We start from the raw sequence: 27,657 nt of genomic DNA on the forward strand, positions 1-27,657 counted from the left end.
GTATAATAAATATGTTCAAAGTTTTCCATACTTCTGATTAGCATCCGGTGCAGCTATTATTAGAGAAATAGTGCTCACCCATAGCATAGAGCTTCACCTCTCCTTAAGAAAATTGATTTAGTTTGCACAAGAAAATGCATTGCTAATGCTCGATTCTGTTCGGCCAAATTAAGATATATTTTGTTGCAAGCACGAAAGTCAATTAGGTACCAACAGATTGCGTGACAATATGTACCACATTCAACTTGTGAACACTCTTTTTTAAGTAGATTGAAATGTAAAATGGATAACGGAATTTATTGTTTCCACCTTTACCAAAAACAGAATGTAAGAATTAAAATCATCCAAACCAAAACCAAAAAAGCAACCAAAAAGGAAAATAAACCATTTTAGAGCCTATGCACAAGCCAAGAAACAAGTATTGATAAGGTTTACCTAACTTTCTAAGGACCTTATATGCTCTTATTAATGATAAAATATTGCCTTCTATGACCATACCGCTATTCAATGACACATTTTTTAACCATAACCCTGCAAAGACTCTACATAAATTTCAATGTAGGTGTGCATGCTGCTACTACGTAAAAGGATGTTATTCGAATTCCAACTAATTGCTGACATATATCATGATAAAAAATCACATTCATCAACTAAAGTGAGTTCAATAAGTGGTAAATATCAATTACTAAATCAGATTATCATCGAACCGACAATATTAGGAATTTGACATCCATCAAATGCATCTTACAAGCGTACAACAATAGATATCAAAAAGATAGTAGCATGATTACCTTCAAAAGAGAAATGTTGAATTTAAGGGGCACATCATTGACAGAGGGAATTTTGTAATTTCCAGGACCACAAGTGTATAAGAAGCCAGCTGGAATCCACCTGTGTGCAGGATCTCCCCATTTCAACTCTTCCAATGCTGCCCATCCAAGACCTTGTATGAATGCTCCTTCAATCTGCATGCTCATATCCAAAATCAGATATTATTTCTTCATGAACGCAAGGAGAGATAGTTTTAGAGATCTTAAGGGAACTAAGGTCATCAGTTTATTTGTCATATAATATTCAGTTGGATACAGGGAATTATTCAGGGATCTCACATTCACCTCTCTTTCACGGATTTTGTTCTTCTTGTACAATCATTATCACTGCTGTCTCAGATCTATATTACAATATCATTATGCACCAAAACTCTCATGGACAGTTAAAAGTCTCAGGTTCTCAGGTAAAAGCTTAATAGCTAACCCTTCACTGGTGCTAGTCTTATACTAAGCTTCTAAAAAGCAATTAACTACAGAAAATCAACTGTCAACAAATAGATCCCTCTCTGGATGAACATCATAATGAATCAAACACAAGTTTACTTCTCGGATTTCAGTGTGGCCCTGGCAAGAGTATGCTAGGGAAATGTATGTTAAAATGTGGATAAAATCAGAACAATGGGAAAAAGGCAGTTCATAAATGTAACGGCAAGCACTCCAAGGATTGATCACGGGATGCCATCCTCCCTTAGGCCCAAGGAAGAAGGAACTTTACACTATTAACTGGAGATTGCAAATATTTGTGGCCACCTCTCAACCCGAATATAACCATAGGCACATACTCTTCCTATTTGTCAAAATGGCTGACTAGTGAACCTAGCTCATCTAATAAGCACTTTGTGTCAATATGCACCACAAAATTACCAAAACCTTGACCAAATTTCTCAATTGAATATACATCAACTTGAACTGCATCAAGTTGGCCAAAGCATCTGAGGCATCCTGAAAATCATTGAAAATTCCACATAAACACAATAATTTGTTAAAAAGATAATTCCTGTAGAAGTATTTGGGAGAACACTAGTTGATTTAAAGTGGCTGACTGCTCCCCTATCAATTAGTTAGATTTACAATTACAGCGATTCTTATATTCTAGTAGCAATGCACTCTAAGTTGAAGGCTGTGCATCATAAGCTCCTTTATTTTGCCCACTAGCTACAGCACCCAAACTGCAATGGCCATGATGCGGAACCCCCCATATTCGCATCTGCTACTTAACCCATTGATGGATATATAAATGCGTTCCTGATTTCCATAATTGACGTAGGAGTTATATTTTACTCTCAACCCCAACAGCAAATATATATCCAAATTGGTCGACACACTATACATGGGTTGTACTGCTTGAGCAATTTCTCTCAAACAAAATCAAAGCCATATCCACAGGCTATTCTTCGTCATTGACAATTCTTGTCTTCTCTTCCATCTAACATACTTCCAAGTCATGAACTCCAATTAAAGATTAACATACAATATTCAAGAAGTTAACAATGAAACAGGAAGACGAATATATTTGTTTTGTCAACAAGAGAAAAATATCTACAAACAGCCAAGCCTTGAACAAGAGATAATTGCTATTTTGTCACATATTGGACAATGGACATTCAGCTTGAGACAATGAAATGTTGAGGCAGTACTGTGAATATTTTAATGACCAAGCATGTCAAAAGTGTGAATGGCATATAAAAGGCAATGCCAAAAAAGACAACAGCAGACGGAATTTTTCTCTTTTGTATAGAACTGATTCCTCCTAAAATTGGTCTAATCTCTGTCAAAATATGATGATGCATCAATTATGAATGAGCTAAAAGTCACATTATAGTGGAACAGCCAATAAAATTTACTAGAAAAGCTGCATATAACATAAGCAACAGCATGAAGCTCATTCAAACCAAAAGCACAGAAAGCAGGTAGAATTCATTAAACCAAAGTCCAATTGACTTGGGGCCTGATCTCAACTGATTCAGATTTTTGTGAAAGCTGATTTTTAGAAGCCAAAATCAGAAACCAAAAAGCAGTTATCTTTTAGCTTCTGCTTGTCCTTTGTCAGATTATAGAAAGCCAAAATCTTTAAAAAACATGTTAAGAACATTACATTATTGATTTTGTAAAATCAGAAGCCAAAAGCAGGTCCAAAAAATCAGTTGAGAACAGGCCCTCATGAGTGAAATATATGAATTTAAATTTCTATTACAGTTCAAAAACATATTCCATGCACTATAGGAAGAAACATTTAAGCAACAGGTAGTTGCTTTAGACTTCCATTCGAGGTTTGGAAAAATGTGGTTTAGATAGACTGCAAGACATAAAGCTCAAAGAAGCAAAGTCTAAACCATCTTTTTTTTTTTTGGCCATGAACCTTGGCAGAATGGCAATGTTTGCAGCTTAAAATTATCATAGGTTGAAAGCTTTGAATTGATGTTTATTTAATCCCCATAGTTAGATTTTGAGATGTTAAAGGTGTTTGTTTTTATTTGTTTATTTATTTTTTTGTATTCAGATCCAGACAATTATTCAACTTTCATGAATTAACTGTTTCCACTTTAAGCGATTCTGGTGAGCCTATCTACAATATCTCTTTACAAACACCACCAAAAGAATAAGAATTAGTACACATACTGAGACACATCAGTGTGGATTTGACACAAAAACATTGGTACCAAGAACAGAAGCTATGACATACCACCATCTGATCACGATTACTCTCTGCAGTTAAAAGTGCACAAAAATCTAGCATTGGATGCAATAAAATATAATAGAGGGGTTGATGAGGGAATAACCTGCCCAACATCAATTGCAGGATTGAGGGAAAACCCCAAATCCAAGGTAACGTCTGCTTTTGTAGTGTGGAAATCTCCTGTCAACGTGTCAATTTCAACTTCAGCAAAAGCAGCTCCATAGGTGAAGTACCTGAATGGAATCCCTTGACCAGTTTTCCAATCAAAGCCAATATCAGGTGTAATAAAAAACCCATGGGCAGACAAGTCAATTCTCTCCATGTAGCAGGCATTTGCAAGCTGATAAAAATTCAGCCCACATAAAGTCAGTCACATATAATATTAGCTGCTCAGTGAAACAAAAACAGTGTTAAAATTCTCATTTTCCCCTTTTTATCCAGCTCCAAAAAGCAGGCAGAAAAGCTAAAGTCACAACCCGAGGAGAAAACCCAAAATCCTCTTAAAGATGGAACTAAAATTACAACTCAAAAAACTTTCTTATTCGAATTCACATGCTGCAATCCAATATGAACATGAAATATATTGCAGCATATTGAAGCAAACTTATATTGGGAAACTATCTCAAAAAGTAAAACAGTGCAGAAAATCCAGACCGAAGCACATTATGGCCTTAGATATGCGCAATACTAATAATATCAGAAAAAAAAACAAAGATCTCTCCAGGTTGTATGTATAAGTGGTAAAATAAAGAGCAGACATAAAACAACTTTTCCTCTGCTATAAACTGCTGAAAATTTTTTTCACAGAATAATGATACTCTATCAGTTCACAGTGCGCCTAGCACTGAAAACTTAAAAAACTGAGAATTAGGACACTCATAACCTTCTTCCTCTGTTGCCCCAGTGCTATTCCACCCCCTTCCTGTTCTGACAATATAACCATTCGCCTAAACCCACTCAGCCTAATGCTGGCAATCCTACTTCTTCTCTCTGCCCCTGCGGCCCTCCCCCAAATTTCTCTGGAGACCTTACTTTCAACTGCAGTCTGCATTGCCTTCTAATTTCTTCACCCACCCCCATTCAGCAATTGTTTCTCGGATCTACTACCCTCCCCTCCTGCTTCTGTCTTTCTTTTCTTTTACTGCTCCTCACCGGTGTGGTACTGATGCTTTGGAATGTTGATAATTGTTGGTTTGGTGGCCATGGTGGTGGGTTGTTGGTGGTGGTGGTCGTTGATGCGATGGCTGTCATCGAAGGTGACAAAGAAGACCAAATAGGGGTGGAAGAGGAAATAGAAAATAAGAAAGGAACACTTTTTTTCTTTGAGCCTCTTATATAGGATAACAACCCTTTTTTTCATATATGCCTTTGATGCTTAGATTTTCTGTGCACATCAGGTTCGTATAGATGACCAAAGGCCTGCAAACAGGAGCTGTTAATGAATATGGACCTTCCAGCAACTGCACATGAGCTCTTTTTTTATGAGGCAAAGTATAAGGAAAATCACTACACATCGAACTTCTTCTGTTTTCCCCTCTGTACATAAGCAGAGAAGTATATCGCATCTGTTAAGAGAATATAAGTATTCTTGTAGATAATAAATTAGTAAGGGTATTCTTGTAAATAGTTTGTTAGATTTGTACTCCTATAAATACTAGTTGATCACTCATAATACGGTGACTAGATGTTTTTCTCTCAAAATACCTGTTAACATGGTATCAGAGCAAAAATCCTAGGGTTAGGGTTAAACATCTAGTCAAAAGTACTGTTCAGCGCACTGTTCATCCCGACACTGTTCACGCGTACTGTTCACGGCGCAGTACTGTTCACGCGTTACTGTTCACGGCGCAGCACTGTTTACGGCTTACTGTTCACACGTCACTGTCATCTCGAGTTTTGACCCTGTCTTTGATTTGACGTGCTATTCGTCATGGTTGAAAGGTTTGTTAATGCGATTACCACTGATCAAATTGAATCGAGTTTTTCAGTACATGGGTCCCAGAAGACTGTTACTATATCTGAGGAAGATTATGTTAAATTCCTACAGTACCAGGTTACAAATCACGCATCTCTTCCCTTTGCTTCTTTAGCACAAAAAGGTAATGACTCATGGATTATTGATTCCGGGGCTACTGATCATATGTCAGGTACCTCTAAAATTTTTTCTAATTTTCAAGAGTTTACTCCCTTTCCTCATGTTATTTTAGCTGATGGATCTACCACTAAAGTTAAAGGACTAGGCACTATAGAAATTAATCCATCACTTCCGCTGTCTTCTGTTCTTTACGTACCCAATTTGCCCTTTAATCTAATGTCTGTTAGTAAGCTCACTAAATTTTTACAGTGTACAGTTACATTTTCTCCTGATTCTGTTGTCATTTAGGATTTGAAGACAAAGAGGACGATTGGTGGAGGGCATGAGCATAATGGTCTTTACTTTCTCAACTTCAATGGTCCGATAGCATGTCCTGCTACTGTTTCTTCTCTTGAAATTCACTGTCGTTTAGGTCATCCGTCTTTACAAAATTTGAAAAAGTTGGTTCCTACTTTGAGTCAATTATCTTCGTTAGAATGTGAGTCTTGTCAGTTAGGAAAGCATCATCGTGTTTCTTTTGCTCCTAGAGTCAATAAACGGGTTTCTAAACCCTTTTTGTTAGTTCATTCTGATGTTTGGGATCCTAGTCAAGTCACTTCAAAGTTAGGTTTTAAATATTTTGTAGTCTTTATTGATGATTTTTCCAGAGTTACATGGCTTTATTTAATGAAAAATCGTTCAGAATTATATTCCATTTTTTGTGCATTTTTTACAGAAATAAAGAATCAATTTGGTGTGCCTGTACGTATACTTCGCAATGATAATGCGAAAGAATATTTTTTCACTCCTTTTAATATCTTTATGACTAAGTCTGGTATTATTCATCAGTCCTCTTGTCCTCACACTCCACAACAGAATGGAGTTGCTGAAAGAAAAATTGGACATTTAATCGAAATTGCTTGAACACTGTTGTTGCACATGAATGTGCCCAAACAATTTTGGAGTGATGCAGTTCTAACTGCATGTTATTTAATTAATCGCATGCCATCTAATATTCTTGGAGATCAATTACCTCACTCTATTCTTTTTCCTCATGAACCTGTGTTTAAATTGCCTCCTCGTATTTTTAGATGTGTGTGTTTTGTTCACCAGCTTGCTCCCGGGGTAGATAAATTAGATTCTCGTGCTATTAAGTGTATTTTCTTAGGATACGCACGAGCGCAAAAAGGGTATAGATGTTATAGTCCAGTTTTAAATCGATTTTTTACTTGTGCTGATGTTACTTTCTTTGAATCCACTCCATATTTTATCAAACAAAGTATGTCTTGTGAGTTAGACCAATGTCCCTCTTTTTCCTCTCCTGTTTTACCAGTCCCTTCCCTTTTATTACCTGAGTTATCTAGTCCACCAGATTCCATAGCTCGATTATCTCGTCCTCATTTTCAAGTTTACTCTCGTCGTTCCATGGTTGAGAAAGTTCCTGATATGCCACGCACTTCACCAATTAACTCTCAATCTTCAAATCCAGTTAGGACGCCCTCCTCTGAGTTAGATCTTCCTATTGCTTTACGCAAAGGTAAGAGACATTGTACTTCCCATCCTATTTCTAATTTTGTTTCTTATTCTCGTCTCTCTATGTCATATTCTTCTTTTGTTGCTTCCCTTGATTCTATCTCCATTCCTAAGTCTATTACCTATACTCTTAATCACCCTGGTTGGAGATTAGCTATGCAAGAAGAGATGTCTGCTTTGGAACAAAATGGTACTTGGGATCTTGTCCCTCGTCCTTCAGGTAAGCCTGTTGTTGGTTGTAAATGGGTGTACACTATAAAAGTGCAGCCTAATGGTTCTATTGATAGATTGAAGGCTCGTCTGGTAGCTAGAGGATTTACTCAGGTGTATGGAGTAGACTACTTAGAAACATTTTCTCCTGTTGCAAAGATTACCTCTGTTCGTCTTCTTATCTCTTTGGCAGCAACTTATAATTGGCCATTGCATCAGTTGGATGTGAAAAATGCATTTCTGCATGGAGATTTGGAAGAAGAGGTGTATATGGAACAACCTCCTGGATTTGTTGTTCAGGGGGAGAATCCGAGGTTGGTTTGTCGTTTGAAAAACCCTTATATGGATTGAAACAGTCTCCGAGGGCTTGGTTTGGCCGGTTTAGTAGTGTTGTCATGGAGTTCGGTCTGACAAAATGTGAAGTAGATCACTCTGTATTTTATCGGCATTCTAATGCGGGTAAAATTTTGTTAGTTGTTTATGTGGATGACATTGTGATTACAGGTGATGATGTTGTGGGGATCCAGAAACTTAAATCCAATCTGCAGGCAAACTTTCAGACAAAGGATTTAGGTCATCTACAATATTTTCTGGGTATTGAGGTAGGTTGGTCTAAATATGGGATTTATTTATGTCAAAGAAAATATGTACTCGATATGTTGAGTGAAGTTGGGATATTAGGTTGCCGACCTGTGGATACTCCTATGGATCCCAATGTGAAATTAGCAGGAGATCAAGGTGCATTACTTGATGATCCTAAGCAATATCGAAGACTTATGGGTAAATTAAATTATCTCACTGTAACGAGACCTGACATTTCGTTTGTAGTGAGTGTTGTGAGTCAATTTCTTGATACCCCTCGTACTAGTCATTGGGATGCTGTTATACGGATTCTCAGGTATCTTAAGAATGCTCCTGGAAAAGGGTTGATTTATCAAAATCATGGACACACTGATATTGAAGGATATAGTGATGCAGATTGGACTGGTTCTGCCTCAAATCGAAGATCGACTACAAGATATTGTGTGTTTGTTGGTGGTAATTTAGTGTCGTGGAAGAGTAAGAAGCAAACAGTTGTATCCAGATCAAGTGCAGAATCTGAATACCGCGCTATGCCTCACACTGTGTGTGAGTTGGTTTGGTTGAAGAACATGTTACTGGAACTTGGGTTTGAGCATAAACAGCCTATGAATTTAGTGTGCGATAATCAGGCGCCTGTTCATATTGCGTCTAATCCAGTGTTTCATGAAAGGACAAAACATATTGAAGTTGATTGTCATTTCATTCGAGAGAAATTGCTTGACGGGGTCATCAAGACATCTCATGTACCGTCTGTAGATCAATTGGCTGATGTGTTTACCAAGAGTTTAGGGGGCTCTAGGGTGAAATACATTTGTAACAAGTTAGGTGCTTATGATATATATGCTCCAACTTGAGGGGAAGTGTTAAGAGAATATAAGTATTCTTGTAGATAATAAATTAGTAAGGGTATTCTTGTAAATAGTTTGTTAGGTTTGTACTCCTATAAATACTAGTTGGTCACTCATAATACGGGAACTAGATGCTTTTCTCCCAAAATACCTGTTAACAGCATCAAAATATAAAACGGCATATTGTATTCTGGGCATTCGTCTCTTAATGGGGAAACTTCAACAAGATTTATCATTTGAGTCTCCTAACATTGGAGAGCCAGAGAGAATAAGATGAGCACCAGCAATTTTTGATTGACAGACAGAAATTTAACGAGGCACTAGCAAATTAAAATTTCTGGAAGGGTATCTAAGTCTCACCACAACCACTCTTTTTGTACCACTAGGGGTGCTTATGGACCTGAATCAGTTAGTGTGGAACATTTTCTTTTCCCAGGAGTTCTGCTTTATTTTGAAGATTCAGACTAATAACTGCTCTTACACTATTTGGGTTGCTTGTCATCCAAAAATTGTATATGAAACTGTTATGAAAGTCTATTTGGCATAAAATTTCTTTTCCACCAGTAATGATATATGAAAGTCTTTGAAACTGTTTAGACATGAGTTTGTTTGGATAGGAGTTTATTTGAATGATTTATTTGAGATAATTACTGTAGCACTTTTTATGATGTGATGTATGTGAGATAAATAGGTGATTGAAATTTGTGAAGCAAATTATTTTTTTTCAAATCATCTGAATCCAAACACACTTAATGTTCCGCCAGTAATGGTATATGAAAGGCTTTGAAACTGTTTAGATATGATCTTATTTGCCAAAATATTTTTTGCTTGCATCATAAACACGTTTTTCAAACACCTTTTTATCTTCCCAACCATCTTTTTATCTCACATACATCACATTACAAGAAGTGCTAGAGTGCTATTTCAAATAATTTTTCCAAACAATTTCCTATCCAAACATGCTCTTTATCTTTTTGTTATAAAGAATATTATGACCCACCGAACAGAGATCAGCAAGCAGAATAAGCCAAATACAATGAAAGCAGAGTGCACAAATAAAAATGTTTCATAGTGTAGCAAGTACCTCAGCAAAAGAGCTATAGTTACGTGTTGATGCAATGGGCTTCATCCTAACATTTATTTGTTCACAAGCATCCAGAACTGCAGCACCATACATATCAGAACTTGCAGAAGCTGCTGTTGGAGTTGCATTTGGAACCTAGTAATATATAGCCATCAATGAAATCAGCAATCAGATTCAACAATACATGCACATGCCAAAGTGAAACAAAAGAAACTGGATAAGTTCAATCAGTCTAAAGAACTGATGATACAAAATTATAATTCAACCCAATGAACATGACTTCCTATTGGCTTTGATGTCAATCAATTTTGAGCCTTAAGACTAATATATAACATGTCTACAGCAGCTGCAAATGGAGATGAAAATGGATATCTGCTGGCAATTCATAAGTTCAATCTCCAGTTTTGTTTTCATTGTAACCTAAGTTCTTCAAGGCCCAAGTCCAAGAGTTTTGTCTTTTGGGGCCCAGGCTCATAGTTTAGTTGCTCGATCAATCTTAATACTTCCAGCTTTTCTTTTGCAAGACCAGTCTTCTAGCCAAATGCTTAGGAGTAAAGCACTTTTATTTAAACGGCAAACTGAAGTACACAGGAAATTACTTCATTGTGATGTAAAATCAACTAGTAGCTGCATACAATATACACCACCTCTACAACAGGAGATAAAAATCAGTGAAGAAGGAACTTTTGGCAGAAATGAAACATTGGTTTCCATATTTTGTATGATACCAGTCTCTTATGAGGGACTCATTACGTTTACCAAAAGTCATTCCCAAGGTTACCTAGATTCTGAGCTGTTCCAGAACGAGGAATAATTGGGTATCATAGAATTCTACGCAATCTAAATGCAGAAGGCTGGGCGTAAGGTTCTTTGGGTACTTAGAAGTGACAAAGTTCAATACTCATGAAATGGTTCTCTAGATCATATCAGAAAAATCACTTTTGATGCAATTTTCTAGATAAACTATTCAAAAAATCAACATTTAGATAAATAATTATGTGAAATTGTCTGATAAGGCACTAAAAAAAAAAAGCATGTATTCTAGGAGCATAACTTGACTCCAACTTTCGAACTCCAAAAGTGGAATTCCAAGTCGTCAATAATACTTATTAGAATTGCACTTATCAAATTCAAAGTTCATCAGGACTCAAGCAATTAATGGTAACACAGTAGTAAAACCTAGATGTGATTCCTACATTTCTTTTATTCCGTTTCTATTTATTTTTAAGTCGGATTTGGTCTTCAAACTCATTAAGAAAAACTGCATCATTTTTTATATCATGGCTATCATAAAAGCAGATAAAACAAAACTTAAACAAATAGATTTGGACTTGTCTCAACTTTTGAGACAACATAATGTTTTGGAGCAAGGAAACATATTAGTTATTGATTATGTGCTTAAGTTTCTTGAGCTGTTTGTTCAACATTCAGTTGTTGCAAGTCCTCAAAAAACAATTAATACATAAAAAGCTGGTCTGTAGCATGAAATTATGAAGCAGTTGCAGGAAAAGAAGCTTTTATCAACTAAAGGATGCTTTTTGAGCAAAGCTGTCAAGGTAAATCAGTACTTGAGTCATGGAACGTTGGAAATGAAGAAATTCAAGTAAAAAAAAAGAGCACTTAATGGACTTCATACTGAATAACCCAATCCAACTACAGCTATTTTAAGGTTATCCACACAAATAAAAACATTAGTTATGCCAGAATGAGATGTATGGATGTCCTTGGCCACAGCCCAGGGAAGCTGATGTTACATTAAGAACAACAAAGCCATCATGTTATACTAGGACAACCAAGCCATCTTACGAGGCTGAAGAAATCCAAACCTTAAATTCATCCTTGCCAGAGCAGGAAGAAATCAACCATGCTTTTAAAGATGGATCAGAGAAGCATGATAAACTTTTGATGCTTCAAGAATCCTCATCATTCATTTAACAAGAGCTGGAAAAACAGGATCTGATACTAATACTGCCACTAGAGTCAGAAAATCAGGTATATCTGTTGCTGATGTTGAATCTAAAGCTCCAACAAGGGTAATCCAGTTCTCAGCAATTTCTAATGAGATAGTTGAAGTTTGTGAAGCTTCAGCAAAACTGTTCTTCAGCAATTTACACAGAATATTATCATATAATCTCAAGACACTGCTCTTCATGAAAACTCAGTGAAGATTATACTTGAATGAAAGATCTTCTGATGAAAGTAGAGGTTGAAAAAGCAACTTTTGAAGGCAATACAGTAAGGGAAAACCTAAAAGATGCCATTGCAAAATCAAGCAATATTAATTTGGTGTTGTTCATTGACTTTTGGAATGAGATCTAAAGAAGTCCCTATTATTTGTTCCAACTACTCACTTTTTCATTGAAGTCTTGGGAAAAGATTGAGAAGCCAGATTTCAATGACCCTATCTTGGTGATAGAAGCACAGACCACTCATATCCAAGATGTCCATAATCAGATGCAACAGACAGGTAAAGATCATTAATTGTGATACTCCCGCACTATAGATGTTGACTTCAAGTATTCACCAAACAGGGGAGAACAATGCAGAATTAGGAAACCATGTTGGAATTTTCATTGGATGTAAGCTTTTTAGTACTCAGACCATAAGCACTACTAAGGCCCAAAGCCAAGAGTTCTATCATTTTTGGGGACCACAAACATAGTTTATTTGTTCAATTTTGCTACTTAAGCTTTGTTTTGTCAGTAGCTCCATATAAGACATGTTTTTGAAGTTTACTGACTGAACAAATTGGAGGCAGAAGTAGTGTTGCTTCAATCTTGATTGCCAGACTTGAAGTTAACAACCAAATAAAGACCACTGTCAATTCAAATTAGTCAAACACCTTGGTAAGAACTGGAGGCAACAGTAAATCAATATGGCAACAGTTCTTTAAAAGCATATGAGAGTATCCAAATGTAGAAGTAATTAGTATGGCAATACCTTGTCAGTACTCGTCTCTGAGATGAACACTGAACTCAGAGGAATATTAAAGGAAGAAGCTGCAATTTGAGCAACCTTTGTATGCAACCCTTGCCCCATTTCAACGCCCCCATGCGTTACTAAAACAGTTCCGTCAGTATAGACTTGAACAAGGGCACCAGCCTGTAGCCATTTAGGAGAACCTCATATCAAGTACTCATGTAGTATTTTTTCAGAAAGAAAATCATTTTGAAATAAGCTGAACCAAGGCAACTCCAGTTACACGACAGACCCAAAAAAATTGACAACAAAAGATCTCATTTCCAGTTCAAAGTTTCAGAAGAAACAGGAATGATTGTGCTAAAGAAAAAACATCTAAGGTGTCCCAGAATCAAATTCTTTTATATGATTATACAGCCTTCAAGCCCTTCTCAGAATTCTTAGATAAAGGTGCAAGGCAGCTCCATATGAGCCTGTTCTCAACTGATTCTGATTTTTGTAAAAGCTGACATTTGAAAGGACAAAATCAGAATCCAAAATGCAGGTATCTTGTAGCTTCTACTTTTGGCTTTTTTTTAGCTTTACAAAAGCCAAAGGTTGATAGAAAAAGCAACTGAGAACATCACATAACTGATATTGTAAAATCAGAAGCTAAAAGCAGGTTCAAAAAATCAGTTGAGAACAGGCCCTATAAGTCTGGACAATAACGTTCACTTTTAGCAGCAAATAACAAGGAGAAATAAGACTGCTAATAAGGCCACAATTAAATTATCTGGACAGAAGGCTGGTCTGCATGTCCGATTGTAAATACTAAGAAGGCTGCAACCAGATTAAAGTCCAATGCAACACCAACCTGGTTCATAAACTTTGTAGTGAAAGAAATGCCAAACTTCGTAGGAATTAGAGCAATTCCACGTTTCTTCCATCGATTATTACTATTGAACTGATCAACTTCTTTGCGAGCGTTATAAAGATCACAAGATGTCTTCAACTCATTCCAGATACGGTCCAAGGTGAAGTGCTCTATCTTTTGTCCATAATGCAATACTGATCCTTCTCTCTGAAAATTTATTTCCTAAAAGAAGAAAAAATAGACACACGTAAGTTTTGTATGACGTTCAATACGTAGAAAAGTTCATTGATAAATGCCTTTCCATTCCCAATAATGACATCTTCACTCAAAGCTGCAATAATCATTACTAAGCATCTAAATTCGTGAAATCGGAAGGTATACCCTGATTTCTTCTGGGCTTTTCTTCAATTCCATAGCAATTCTCTGAACCCAGTTTTCAGTAATCAGCATGCCTTGTGGGCCACCAAATCCTCTGAAAGCCGTGTTACTAGGAAAATTAGTATAGCAGACCCTTCCATTAATTCTGACATTTGGTATCTCATAGACATTGTCTGAATGGAACATAGCACGCTCAAGTATAGCAAGTGACAGATCAAGTGAATTTCCACCATTATTGTATATTTCAAGATCCAATGCGAGGACCTTCCCATTGTTTGTAAAGCCAACCTACACCATATTATTCCAGGAAAATAAGAAGAAAAAATGAAGTTAACTCAGTCAAAAAAATAAAAAAGAAATAAAAGAAAACTGTAATAAAAAGTTTATCAATTACATCCAAAAGAATTTGGTTTGATATACGTCTCCTTTGAGAAAGAATTACATGAACTCAGGATAGAGTTCCAAAATGAGACAAGAAGGAACTAGGCACCACTTTGGCCTACTTCATTGACACATTCATCATCCACCAAATAATCCACAATGTACCATATAGTCCAACAAAATTTTTTCAGACATTGGAGGAGACCTCATTTCTCTGTAATTTATCACCCATACTTCTTTTGATAAGACTCAATTGATGACGTATTAAGAGTTTTCTACCCAAATTTCGGAAAATTTTATAGTGATCAGTGGTGAAGAAATGGAGAGTAATCAACAGCACCATCTCACTGAACAATCTAGGTCATTTATGAAAGTTTAAACTCAATTATTCACTCCTTGCTCAGTGTTTATATTAGTCATAGTCAAATCTAAAGATACCTTATAAATGTACGGACTCTTCAAATGTTTTGAAATTCCAATTTAATGGATAAGTCCCACTTATCACCACAATAGTGTTCTTATTAGACTTTCTTATTAAGTCAAAAGCTCTACAGTCTCATCTTCTATAAATTTCCAGTAGAACTACATTCCATGATCAAAAGAAGAAAAAGATGCAAACAAGAAAGATTTCTCTGACATCATGGTAATCCTTGGACCCCATATACTGGTGAGTTAATATAAAATCGAAATACAAAAACTTTATGGCATAGAATGAAGCTTGTGGTTGATTCTGAAAGATAATTAGTACCTTATACTTTCCAAGAAAGCTGTGCCGCTGACCAGTAATCATCATGTCAATGTCACGGTCCAAAGTAAGTTTTACTGGCCGATTTAACAAATAGGATGCAATTGCAGCACTAGCAGCAAGGAAAGCTGATCTTGTTTCTTTTCCACCAAACCCACCACCAATTCTCTTTGTCTTGCAAACAACTTTTGACATTGGAAGTCCAAGAACGTGAGACACATACTTCTGGTGCTTTTGTGGAGCCTAAAAATGAAAATTTTATGTCACAACTATCTGCCAGAAAGAGCACTGACAAACAAATTTTATGAAAATACAAAACAAATTTAGAGAGAGAGAGAGTGCTATAGTCATTAAACTTTGCTTTCCATCATTTAAAGGCTTTCTTTACCAATTTCCTCCTGTGTTTTTATACTCCAAAAATTTTCTGCCTAAAAATGGTCACAGAAACAAAAATGAGGTGATTTTATTAGTCCCATTAGAGAATGAACAAGACTTCTCTGATGGTTACTGCAATGGTCGTTCAATTGTACAAGTGTCATCTTTCTCCTACATGCTTTTCATCTCAACTACTTTACCTTCATATATAAAGCAGAGGGAAGCAGAACAGGAATGATATTTGAGTGCACAAGAACATCGGTAAGTCAATTTTCTTTTATATGAGCATCATGCAAGCCAAAACGAGCCAATCACAGTACACTCCCAAACATACATATTCATCACTTTTCAACATCCTCCCCATCACATAACCAAATGAGCTGTTGTAAAGGTGTAGAACTGTCATCTTCCAAAACCACCAGCCAAGAGCAAAACAAAATGCAAGTTGCAACTAACTTTATAATGTATCTGTGGCTTTCCAAAGTGTATCGTAATGGTATGATATAATCACCAAACATTATCATTTGTTAATGAAGTGCACTGCATTGAAGAACCAACTAAATACATTCCAAGTACTTAAATCCCTTGCATATGCAAGAAATTTACAACCTGTTATGTTATGCTTTTATTAGTCCCATTAGAGAACGAACGAGACTTCTCTGATGGTTACTGCAATGGTCGTTCAATTGTACAAGTGTCATCTTTCTCCTACATGCTTTTCATCTCAACTACTTTACCTTCATATATAAAGCAGAGTGAAGCAGAACAGGAATGATATTTGAATGCACAAGAACATCGGTAAGTCAATTTTCTTTTATATGAGCATCATGCAAGCCAAAACGAGCCAATCACAGTACACTCCCAAACATACATATTCATCACTTTCACTTTTCAACATCCTCCCCATCACATAACCAAATGAGCTGCTGTAAAGGTGTAGAACTGCCATCTTCCAAACCACCAGCCAAGAGCAAAACAAAATGCAAGTTGCAACAAACTTTATAACGTATCTGCGGCTTTCCAAAGTGTATCGTAATGGAATGATATAATCACCAAACATTGTCATTTGTTAATGAAGTGCACTGCATTGAAGAACCAACTAAATGCATTCCAAGTACTTAAATCCCTTGCATATGCAAGAAATTTACAACCAGTTATGTTATGATACCCCAGAAATACACTGGACAAGTTCATTTCCATTAATAACTAAAGCCTGTGTCCTCAACAATGTCTCCTTTTCTTGTCTACCATGCAGTCGCGTTAGTAAATGCAAACCCCACACCATCTGAAGGACAACTACATTCACTTCAATAATTTACTATTGGAGAAACAAGAGTTAACAATTAAGGGGGAATGGTACATTCTGCTTCTAAAAGTGATAAAAGCAGAAGAACAAGACATTGAAGCAGTAGGCAATTTGCAAGGTAGGGCTGAAATAAGCAGAAAGCAAGGCGGTTGCCCATTTTTAGATCCATCAAAAATAAATAAATCACACAACTGGAGCAGGTGAGAGACACATGACACCATAGATTGTTAACAGAAAGATCACAATCATCATCTTGATTTATCAGAAGCTCCAAGTTCTACCCCACTCTGAAGCAATATCACATTTTCTACTTTGTTTTAACTGACAAGATAATGAATGGAGAAATAGTTTATAAACTGACACTAAAGCAAAGGCTGTAGAGATTAGAGAACACACATCCATGTGCTTCATTCAAGGCATAACAAGCAATGATACCTTTATCTGATTATGATGATGAAATGATAAAACTCAACAAGATCACTGCTTATACTGAGACCAGGAAAAAAATGACTGCAATGTCAGTTCATTAAAAGTGGGAAAGACAAAGAAGAAGAACAGAACAAAATAACAGATCTTTGGACTCGTGAAATCTTGTTATTGCCACGTTCTGCCAACTTTACATCTATGAACTCTAAAAAGACAGAATCATATGTGGCCTTGGAAAAATCTTCTCGATAATTTAGCATCAGTGAGGCATGGGACTCGAAAATCCAGCACAATAATTTCATTAAAGCTGGGAAAGAAGAAGAAGAACGGAATACAAAAAAAAAAAGATTATCTTTGGACTTGTGAAATCTTGTTATTGCCACATTCTGCCAACTTTATATTAATGAACTCTAAAAAGCCAGAATCATATGTGGTCTTGGCAAAATCTTCTCGATACTTTATCGCCAGTATGAGGCATGCGACTCCCAAAACCAGCACAATAATGATAAAGCTAGATAAGAATTTTAATGTTTATGTTACAGGAACAAGGAGACAGAGAGGCTACTTTGATTTCATTCAAGTGAAAAGAAAAGATCTTGGTGAAATCTTGCTATTGGCACATTCTGGTCAGTTTGCATGTATTAACTCTAAAATGCAAAAATTACATGTACTTTCTGCAGGATCGTCTATCTACTTTAGTGCCCGTATAAAGAATGGGATTCTTAAATCCAGCACTAGTATGCTTGTTAAAATTCTGCAAGTGCTTGCATGAAGCCATAGACAGGAGGGAGAGGTGGCAGGGGGGCGAAGAAACCACTTCTTTGTGTCCATTATTGAAAATCTTCCATGCTGTTCTTACACAAATAATTAACACATTCAAACATTGTGTTCCTCTAATTTTGCGGGTTTCCATTTGTTTTTCTCACTCAAAAAAATTCTTCAAAGTGTCTAAAAAAACTATCTGCAGCTATTAATCTTTCCTTTGGATTGGCGCATACAATAAATGTTACTATACACAAACATCTACTGGCATACGAAATTCAGATGCATACGAAGTTAGATGTTAACAGCTAAATTGTTCAAAATGTATTCATGCACCTTTATGCAGGTAGGGCTCTTCATCATTCTCATTCTCATTATAGAAAACCGTCAACAACAAAAGTTACCTAACTAATCCATGTATCATTCTCAACTGTAATGATGTTGTGTGAAAACAACATTAGATATTAAAAGTCACAAAAGAACCCCCAAAGGAACTCCACTAATGAAATATAGATGAAGAAAAAAATCAAAGCATTTGTACCTTGATGCCTTCCTTCCTCAGCTATTGCAGAGGAATTTATAGATACTAACTAGTGTTTAGAATCTATACTCATATAGAACTTGGAAATTAAGGTAAGATCATATAAAGGAGGTGAGAGTTTTGTACTTGGGTGGATGAGACCATATGAACCTCGTTGCCATTATCCACTGTCCATACTAAGCTGCTATTCGGCTCCAAGTAGAAATGTTCCTGACCACCGACCTGGACTTCCCCTTCCATGATTTTATCACACTGATCTGATTGAAAACACAGATCTACATCACCTTTCCTCAAACACTTTTCTGTATTAGGATGGAAACTGTTACAGTGAATGGCATCTTTCATAGATAAAATAGCTGGCAGTTCATCATACTCAATATGAACCCTTCTTGCAGCATTTTTTGCATTTTCATGTGTATCAGCAACAACTACTCCTATTACCTGAAGTGATAAGAACACAATTGAGACACTAGCAAATATACCAAAATTAATTTTGAGACTGGCATCCTTTTGAGTCCATAACTCAATTAACATATTTTTAAAAGGTGCAAATAACAGATGAATGATCACGAGTTTGTAATTTATGATAACAAGTATCTGGAGTTCTTTGCATATTCATAGCAAGACTTCCCAAGCTAGTTATGAGACCTCAATTAATAATCTTCTTCAATTTTTTCATCAGGTTTCTTGAACAAATACATCTGCATATTCTTCACCTGGACAGGTATCTTTGTTAAAAGGTTTTAATAGTTATCACCTGTTCATATTTTTCCAGCTAATAATGGTCTATCTTCACCTTTATTCAGTATTGCTGTGATTGTTCTAGTTATTTACAGCTAGTAAAATTCAGGGATTTGCATTGCTCAGTCTAACCAAGGTACAAAGGCTTGACTCTGCTTTGGGTATGTCTCCAAAAGCACTTAGTGACTTAGGCAAGAAGTGTCAGAGTTTATCGTGCATTAATGAAACTCTAACTGTGCAACAACTTGTAGATTTGTCAGTGACGTGACCATTCAGATATTTTAACAAGAGTCCAACTATTTGGTAAAACACAATTATGTCTCGCTGATTACCAAAACTTTAATCCATCTACAACAGAAAAAAGAAACTTCAAAACATAATATCTACCTGACCAACACAAGTGACAAATTCCGAGGCAAAAAGTTCCTCATCTGCAATGACAGGCCCAATATTATTGTTACCAGGAATATCTTTAGCAAAAAAGATTCCAGCAAACCCAGGTGAAGACTTGGCTCCAGAATCGTCAATAGACAGTATACGTGCATGAGGCTTTTTACTTAGCACCAAAGCAGCATACAAACTGTTGGGAGGCACTGGGGTATCATCAGTATATTCTGCCTCTCCTGAAACCTGTAAACAATTAAAGTATCACCTAAGACCTCAGAATATTCATTTCTTCAAAAATCCCATACTCAAGCATAAGAATCTAACCTAACTACCGCCAAAAATTTCTAATTAGTTCAAAACATCAAAATAGAGCAAATATAAGCAAGTATTGCCAAAAAGGAACTGCAGTGGATTCACATAATTCAAATGACTGAGGCAAAACTTTTAACAGCAAAGAAATGAAACAACCAAACAAATCAAGAAGATTCTTTGTGCTTGCAGATAGAAAACATGACATTATGCATGAAACAATTAAACCAGTGTACACTGGTGTAGCAACCAAAACCCCATGCCCTAAAGGAAGCCTCTGCTTGTGTAGCATATGGCACTTCAGTAAAGACAACAGGTATCAGGGACGGATAGAGCTAGATAAACTATGTGAACCATCCCAACTAAACTTTACATGATCGCATGAGGTAATAAAACTAGCTAGACAATTGCTCTCTTTACAGGGTATGGCACAAAATGTTTAAGTCACAATTTGTCCATTTAGCTGGCTCTTTCTCTAACATGCATGCAGAGGAATAAATACAAAAGAGCTGTTAAAAATCATAGTTACTGTTATCGAGCATTTCCCTTCATATCAAACTTACACAAATTCAAAATTGTGTGGACAGTAATTTTTGTGATTTGTCATCTACAACTTTAACAAGTTCATTACTTCATAGAGGTTCATATGACACCAACAAGCTCATGGCAGTTGAAATCCATGTTAATAGAAAAACATATGTCACAATCTACAAGACAAAAGATTAAATGCCTTTAAAACAAAAGACAGATTAAAGATTAACTAAAATCAGGAGTATGAAAAAGAAAGTTATGCTGTCATATCAAAAGCAGAGTACAGATAGTTATTCCATTCACCAAGTGTTAACACCAGTGATGAACGAAAGCTAAAGAGCAGACAGCAACAACAAAATTAGCTGTTCCATGTGTTCACATGGTCAAATTAGCTGAAACCTGTAAATTTGAAGCATCGAATTATATGCTGAAGTAAAGAAAGCCAAACAACATGAAAACCAACAAATGCTAGCATCTAATCGCAAACCAATAATAAGGCTAACAAATTCTGTCAATGACCTAGTAATATATTATGCAACTTTGTCTTCTCACAAAGATATCGGACTTGACCATAGTTGCTGATACAATATATAGCTCTTGTTTGATGCATGATTCTTTTTTTTTTTTTGGTAAGTGAGAGGTCTTGAACCCAAGACCTCTTCCTTACAACCCCTCCCACCTTACTGCCCACCCCAACCATCCCCCCCTGATGCATGAAATTTGGCAACTGTCTATCAGGCAAGTAGTAAATGCAAGAAATTAACAATTAAAACATCAACCATCCGATTTCTCCTCTACTCTTACTTTTTGCTTTCCTTTTTTTAATTTTTTTTGGTGCAGGTTGAGAAAATTCTTGCCTGAAGTTTCGAGGAAAGATGGACTTCAGGAGACCCTACAGCAGTTCCATGTTTTGTTATGTCAAAGTCCTGACTTCCAGTTACAGATGTTCGATGAAATGGTTGTATGGCTGAGAGATGGGATGATGGAATGCCTGAAGGACAGGATGTTTGTCCATCAATGTGGTGACATACCCACAAGAAAAATTTGAAGAAGAAACTAAGTGTTAAAGATTTTCTGAACTCAACCATTCCGCCAGGAGCATTTTCTTTCAACACAATGTCCTCCTGTAGAACTTCCAAAGCATCCTGCATTAGCTCCTTGCTCCAAGTCTTTCCAATCAGAAATAGTTTTGTTTTATATGCAAAAAGGGGAACAGGAGCTACACCACCATAAACAATTGAAGCATCAGAAATTACCCACTTTGTATCCCTCTGTTCAAAAAGAACCCTCATTCCAGCATTAACAATTGCAATATCATCATCCCTCCGGTGAGCTTGCTTAAATTCCTTGACAAACTCATATTGCTTATTCCAAGGTAAAAACACTGAGTGCAGGATTTCACTACTAGCCATATCCACCTTGCGATAACCTAGGAAAAACTTTTCAGCCAGGCATGTTCTAATGTTCCCTTTGCCATCAATGATGCAGAACTTTGCTCCTGCAGCCATCCAAAGAGGATTCAAGTCTGATATTGGACTGGCAGTACAGATATTTCCACCAATAGATGCAGCATTCCTTATTTGTGTTCCGGCAAACCATTTGATCTGCTCAATGAGAGCTCTACATGATGAAGTCTCATAGAGAGGACGCTTGCCTGAAACAGTTTGCAGTACTTTCATGAGCTCTGAAAGTTTAACAGCAGCACCTATTTCCATACCTTCATCATTGAGACTCAACTGGTTAAGTTCAGGGATGTGTGCAATATATATCAAAGCCCGATATTCCATCCTTTTGAGCCTCATTTCAATACCTACCTCAGTGTTACCTACAACTAATTTTGCATCTGGATGTCTTGCTTTTAGGTCTAATACATGCTGAAGCTTCAAAGGCCTATACCAATTCAGGCCATTTAGTCCAGTTAGACATAAATAAGTTAGTTTTCTCAATAAAAGCTCAGGGGGGAATATAAGCTCTTTGTTGGTGAATATCGTTCCATCAGTATCACTATAGGAGACTGGACTATAATCATCAACAGAGCACCTATCTGTTTTTAGCTTCTCATCTTCATTTCCTGGTTTCAACCCACAAGAACATGGCTTTCCAGTTGAAGGGCATATAAACTGACCACTATGGCCTTCCAAGGCTCCATTAACATATAAGCTGTCATTAGTCTTGGCAAACACTCGAAATGCATCAACAATGGGTCTATAACCTGTACATCGACAAAGATTTCCAGCAAGGCTTTCTTCAATCTGCTCTAGTGTTGGTGGTTCTTGAGACGACCGTAGCAATGCGTAAATGGACATAATGAAACCAGGAGTGCAAAATCCACACTGTGAGCCATGAGAACATGCTAAGGATTCCTGCAAAATAATCAAAGAAGAAACAACACCAAATTCACAATCAAGTAAAGCATCCAAGGGTTTCTGACTTATAATTGACCTCCAAATAATCAATACCACGTCAAACCAAAAGGTGTTAATGGAAACCTACCACTCTCATATCTCAAATTACTGATCCTGTCACCTCTGGAATTACTGATCCATTTTTCCTTTTCTTTTTCTTTATGGTTGCACAAGTATACTTAAAAAAAGTTTGTCTCCATTATAGTTCAATAATTCTCTAGACAAGAAAAAAAAAAATCACACGCATGACTGGTTGCAAATCATGCATGCATAAATTAGGCAACCAACCTGGACAGGATGTAGGCCACGCCTGCAATTCCCAACACCCTCCACTGTTATTACATGCATCCCTTCAACAGAATATAGAGGAGCCAGACACGCATTAATTGCTTGGTGCCTAGAAATTTAATGAGGATCAAAAACAATGATGTCAGATGATGTCAATCTATGAAACATTTGCATCAAATGAATTTAAATTATTAGCTAGTCCAACAAGAGAAATAAGATTAAATAACAAATAGAGCACCACACATCGTAACACACAAATCATGTAGAAAATAAATTCATAGTGGGAAAAGGCGGACAAAAAAGTTGAAGCAAAACCTTGTAAATAGGGTGTAACCCAAGAGTTCTAATGGAAAACGAATATAATGAATTTCATGTGATTTCATGCACAGGCAATGCCCTAGGCCTCTGTACTTATATTTTGCTTTTAGAAGTTAAACTGTTTTCACAGGTATGAAATGCATATTCAACCAAAAGAAATACAATTCTTGCAGCTCATCACACACCGCTATTTATTTTTTGGCTTATCACAAAAATTATAACATAATCCACATAAAAAAATCAAATGTTGGAAAAGAGCATAATCAATTCCTTGCTTGTAAGGTATGTGTAAAAGCCATACACGGTTACAAAGAGAGAATATAACATTATGGAAAGATATGGTCGTATCACATTTAAGTCATGAATTTCTGCTCCTATCTAACAAGCCACACATCAGCAAAGGTAGAATTATGAGGAATAGAATCTGTATACAACTACCACAGGATGATAGCATTTCTTCTGAATGAGACACTGACAGAAACGTGAAAAGAATAAGTAATGTATTGGTCAATGACCAAACTCTGGGTTTTTATGCAAATTCATGAAAAACCTTAATCAGGAGCTAATCTTGCTTGAAACCTGAAATTCAATGAGATGGACTCAAAGAAGAAGAAAATAGTAATTTAAACGTCAAAAGATAATGAATGAAATACATGCTAAACATGAATATGAATAGAAATCAGCTATATGATGGGATCCTTTGATTCAATAAAATCCTTCCTCCATGTCATCATATCCAGAGCATATGAAAGTTTTCTAGATGTAATTTAATTTCTTGAAGCTCTCCACAAATCAAGAATACAAGAGAACTATCTCTCAAGCTAATAGAGTTTTGATAACCTCGTGTTAGGCTGCATACATAATTTTAGTTGCTCTAGAGTCATATCACTCGCAAAGTATCTCACTGAACTCTTGCTCTTCTATTTACATTGAAGTGGAAATATGAGTAATCATTGGGTAAAGAGGAAGAAAATCCTATAATGTGAGAATAACCAGAAAATATCGCAGACTGGTGGAGAATGCCAATCTATTTTGTACGGTCATGTTGTGGACTGCATTTACATCTGATGTCAAATGGAAGTTCGACAAACGAGTGAGAAAAAAGTGTTTGTTTTTTTTTGTTTTGTTTGGGGGGGGGGGGGGGGGGGGGCGCTGCTCTGATCCATGATCACAATATGTGGTTTTTTGGCAAATCCATGGAACTCGTTTTGTTTCAAACCTCAATCTCTATGAAATGAACCCAAAGAAGAAGAAAACAGTCACTTAAATGGCAAAAGACACCGAACCAAAATATAAGCTACACCCAAATAGTTATAAAAGTCATTAAATCTTTGTATTCCTAATTTAATGCCTTGCTTATCCTTATCTCCTAGTCAAAACTTATAGTAGAATTTCTTCTGGTGACAAGTTGGAAGTCCAAAAAGTGGAACATGAAATACATGATGTCCACTCAAGGAGGGCTTGCACAAAATTGATGGAACCTAAGCATGAAATATTGATGATCAAATAGCACATTTTTTCCTCAGAGGGTGAAGGGGAAATCATTCATGCAACACCGTGCACCAAACCCCCAAAAGAGCAATATACCTTTCAAGACAATTTTTTTGCCAAAAACATTTTATGGGGTGAAGCACAAAGTCAAACTCTATTTGATGCTTAAAGCTTAAAATAACAATGCTAGTTGCTCATGCTTACACTGTAAAACAATAGCAGATTTTAAAATATGTCAGGTTGCTTTACAAACATCACATGGTACACTGCTAAGAATTTCAGAAATAAGGACACAACCAGTCAAGGACCACAGTCAATCACATCTAGTATACATTAATAGACACTCATGTAACACATGCATGGTAAACTTACTCATTACTGAATTTTGTGAACAAGGTTTAAACATTTATGTCTTACTATACATGAGGAGGAGGTTGTACGAAATGCATTATCCTTTTACATTTTAACAATCATAGAAAAGCTTACATGTTAACATTTGGATGGAAAAAATATATTTTGCATTACACAATCATCAATGAAAGTAACTAGCAGTATTTTATATGTAGCTACAGTTTTAGCACCTGACTTGGAAATGCCTTTGCCTACCATCATGCAGTCCACTTGAGCTTTTGTTGTTAGAGAGTAATTCATAGTCAGTACTACTTAATTATCTACAATTCCAAAATGGTAAAGTGTCTATAATTAATAGTTGAAATTAAAACTCTATTAAGAAAAATATTATCGCAAACTTGTGCCAGATTGTAATATGTAGCTGCTCACGAAATAGTTCAGATGAAAATCAAATATTTGTGCTTGAATTTTGACTTAGAAACTTAAGCTCAGTCATGTATCAAAGACGCATCCGGAGCCATCCTTTAGCGTTCATCACACATTCAAGGTGATCACAAAAAACAAGCAGAAACGTTTACATTACTTTTCTTTCCGTATCTATCTCAATTTAGTAGCTTAAGCGAACATCAAGCAATGAAAAGGAGAAAAACAAAGCAAGAAGAGTCTCTGGAACAATATCTACACTGTCAGCAAGTGCCCAGAGCGGGTATGTGGTCTTTTTGTGGGAGAGAGAGAGAGAGAGAGACTCACACACATTTCTTTTTGTTTTGATCAAAAAAAGAAACCATGACAGTGCATGCCCCACAACCACCTTCACCGCATCCTAGCTTGGTACCAGTCAAACCTATACCTAGATTACCATTCAGAAAGCAAGACAGATATAATAGTTAGTTATAAGAAACACCCAAAATGTTTAAGTACAGACAAAATTTAAAGGAGATAGGGAGCTGGGAAGTCGCATTGCATAAAGTCTAATAAAAACACAAAAAACCAAGCAACTTCAACCCTTGCACCCAAATCCATGTTACTGTAAGTGTTTAGGAATGACCAGGTCCTATATCAAGAAATTAGAGTTTTTTTAATTACAGAAATGTTAGCATAAGTTCACGATCTGTGCATCTTAACAACCATAATGATGTCTAACAAAGAACACAAAACAGCCTACCTCAGGTCTTTACCAAGTTATGAGCAGAAATACCTAAACAATGACAAAGAGAATCAAGCACGTGAAAGAATGATGGAGATAAATTTAAAAAAGCTAAATAACCTGAATGTGTCACATTTGTTAAATGTTCCTAAAATGAACTTCGTCCTCTATAAAATGTTTAAGAGTGTATAATGAAATACAAGTAGTCAACATATCACTATATTGAGCTGACCAATATCCCAAGATCCAAAAACGTACTAATAGTCTAGCAAGGAAAGAATAATCAAATGTCCAGATACATGATAACGCATCTCGAATAGTAAGTATTCCTTGTCGATCTGAGACATTTATCATTCATAGATATGACTTGCTTTATTCCATTCCCAAGGTCTATGTATACTAGCAGAGAAGCACCCCTTTTTGGCAGGGAAAATTAGCATAAACGAGAAAGAAACTCTAAGACAAGAATACTTGCTCAGTGGTTGCCTCTCCATTAGTCAGTATATGATGTTATCTAAGCCAAAGAGAACTATAAACATTATCAACTTATTTCCATTTCCTTAATGTTCATCAGAACAAAACCCTTGGGTACATCCAGCAAGAAAATGGACATCTTCAAGCAACAAAATTACCACAGCAAAAAATAATTAAAAAAACAAACACGATTGCTTAATACAACAGCCAACAATACATCTATCAACCTCTGGTGACAGCTTAACAATACAGGACTTCCTGTCATCCCAAACTGGCTAACTATATCTCATGTTACATACCCACCTTATTTAATTATCTTCTTCCTATTGTCATATCTAATCCACCTTTTTTTTTTATAATTTTCTCCATTATGAACACATTTGGAATCAGAAGAAATTAGGATCTTGGACATTCATAATCCACAAAGAAACTAAAATTCAATCAGTAAGTATGAGCATAATTGAATGGCCATATTTAAACAATTTCAGAATTAAGCCACAGTATCAGACACACAAAACCATTGCTTCACCAGTGAATTCCTACTCAATCAGTCAACATAAGCAATTCTCGCAGCCATCTTTTGTCAACTTGAAACTATACTTTTTGCTTGAGAAAACTTTCAAGAACTAAACTACAGTAGCAGACACACAAGACCATTGTTTCACCTGTGCCCAGCCATCTTATCGCCTAC

The 27,657-nt window shown here is 36.2% G+C and overlaps 1 protein-coding gene across 5 annotated transcripts in view; it reads right to left on the reverse strand.

Annotated features, from left to right (window-relative positions):
* The window catches only part of LOC113699931 (xanthine dehydrogenase 1), a 29,065-nt gene that overhangs the window by 739 nt on the left and 669 nt on the right, over nt 1–27,657 (reverse strand). Inside the window, exons 2-13 of one of the 5 annotated variants that reach the window (XR_003450472.2) lie at nt 26,096–26,195; nt 23,186–23,294; nt 21,350–22,855; nt 19,653–19,895; nt 18,651–18,965; nt 15,118–15,357; nt 13,992–14,276; nt 13,611–13,832; nt 12,779–12,940; nt 9,839–9,973; nt 3,611–3,753; nt 792–965 (exon numbers count right to left, since the gene is read on the reverse strand). Coding sequence is in view for 3 of the 5 variants with exons in the window: in XM_027220278.2 (XP_027076079.2) it covers nt 792–965; nt 3,611–3,847; nt 9,839–9,973; nt 12,779–12,940; nt 13,611–13,832; nt 13,992–14,276; nt 15,118–15,357; nt 18,651–18,965; nt 19,653–19,895; nt 21,350–22,855; nt 23,186–23,294; nt 26,096–26,195 (3,728 nt within the window). In the remaining 2 variants the exon portion in view is untranslated. Of the gene's footprint in view, nt 1–791; nt 966–3,610; nt 3,848–4,719; nt 4,927–9,838; nt 9,974–11,664; nt 12,941–13,610; nt 13,833–13,991; nt 14,277–15,117; nt 15,358–18,650; nt 18,966–19,652; nt 19,896–21,349; nt 22,856–23,185; nt 23,295–26,095; nt 26,196–27,657 lie in introns of those variants that run through there. The other 4 variants (XR_003450473.2, XM_027220278.2, XM_027220279.2 and 1 more) reach the window with 4 other exon arrangements.

The sequence above is a fragment of the Coffea arabica genome, chromosome 7c, assembly GCF_036785885.1.
Source record: "Coffea arabica cultivar ET-39 chromosome 7c, Coffea Arabica ET-39 HiFi, whole genome shotgun sequence".
In the NCBI taxonomy this organism is placed as follows: Eukaryota; Viridiplantae; Streptophyta; class Magnoliopsida; order Gentianales; family Rubiaceae; genus Coffea; species Coffea arabica.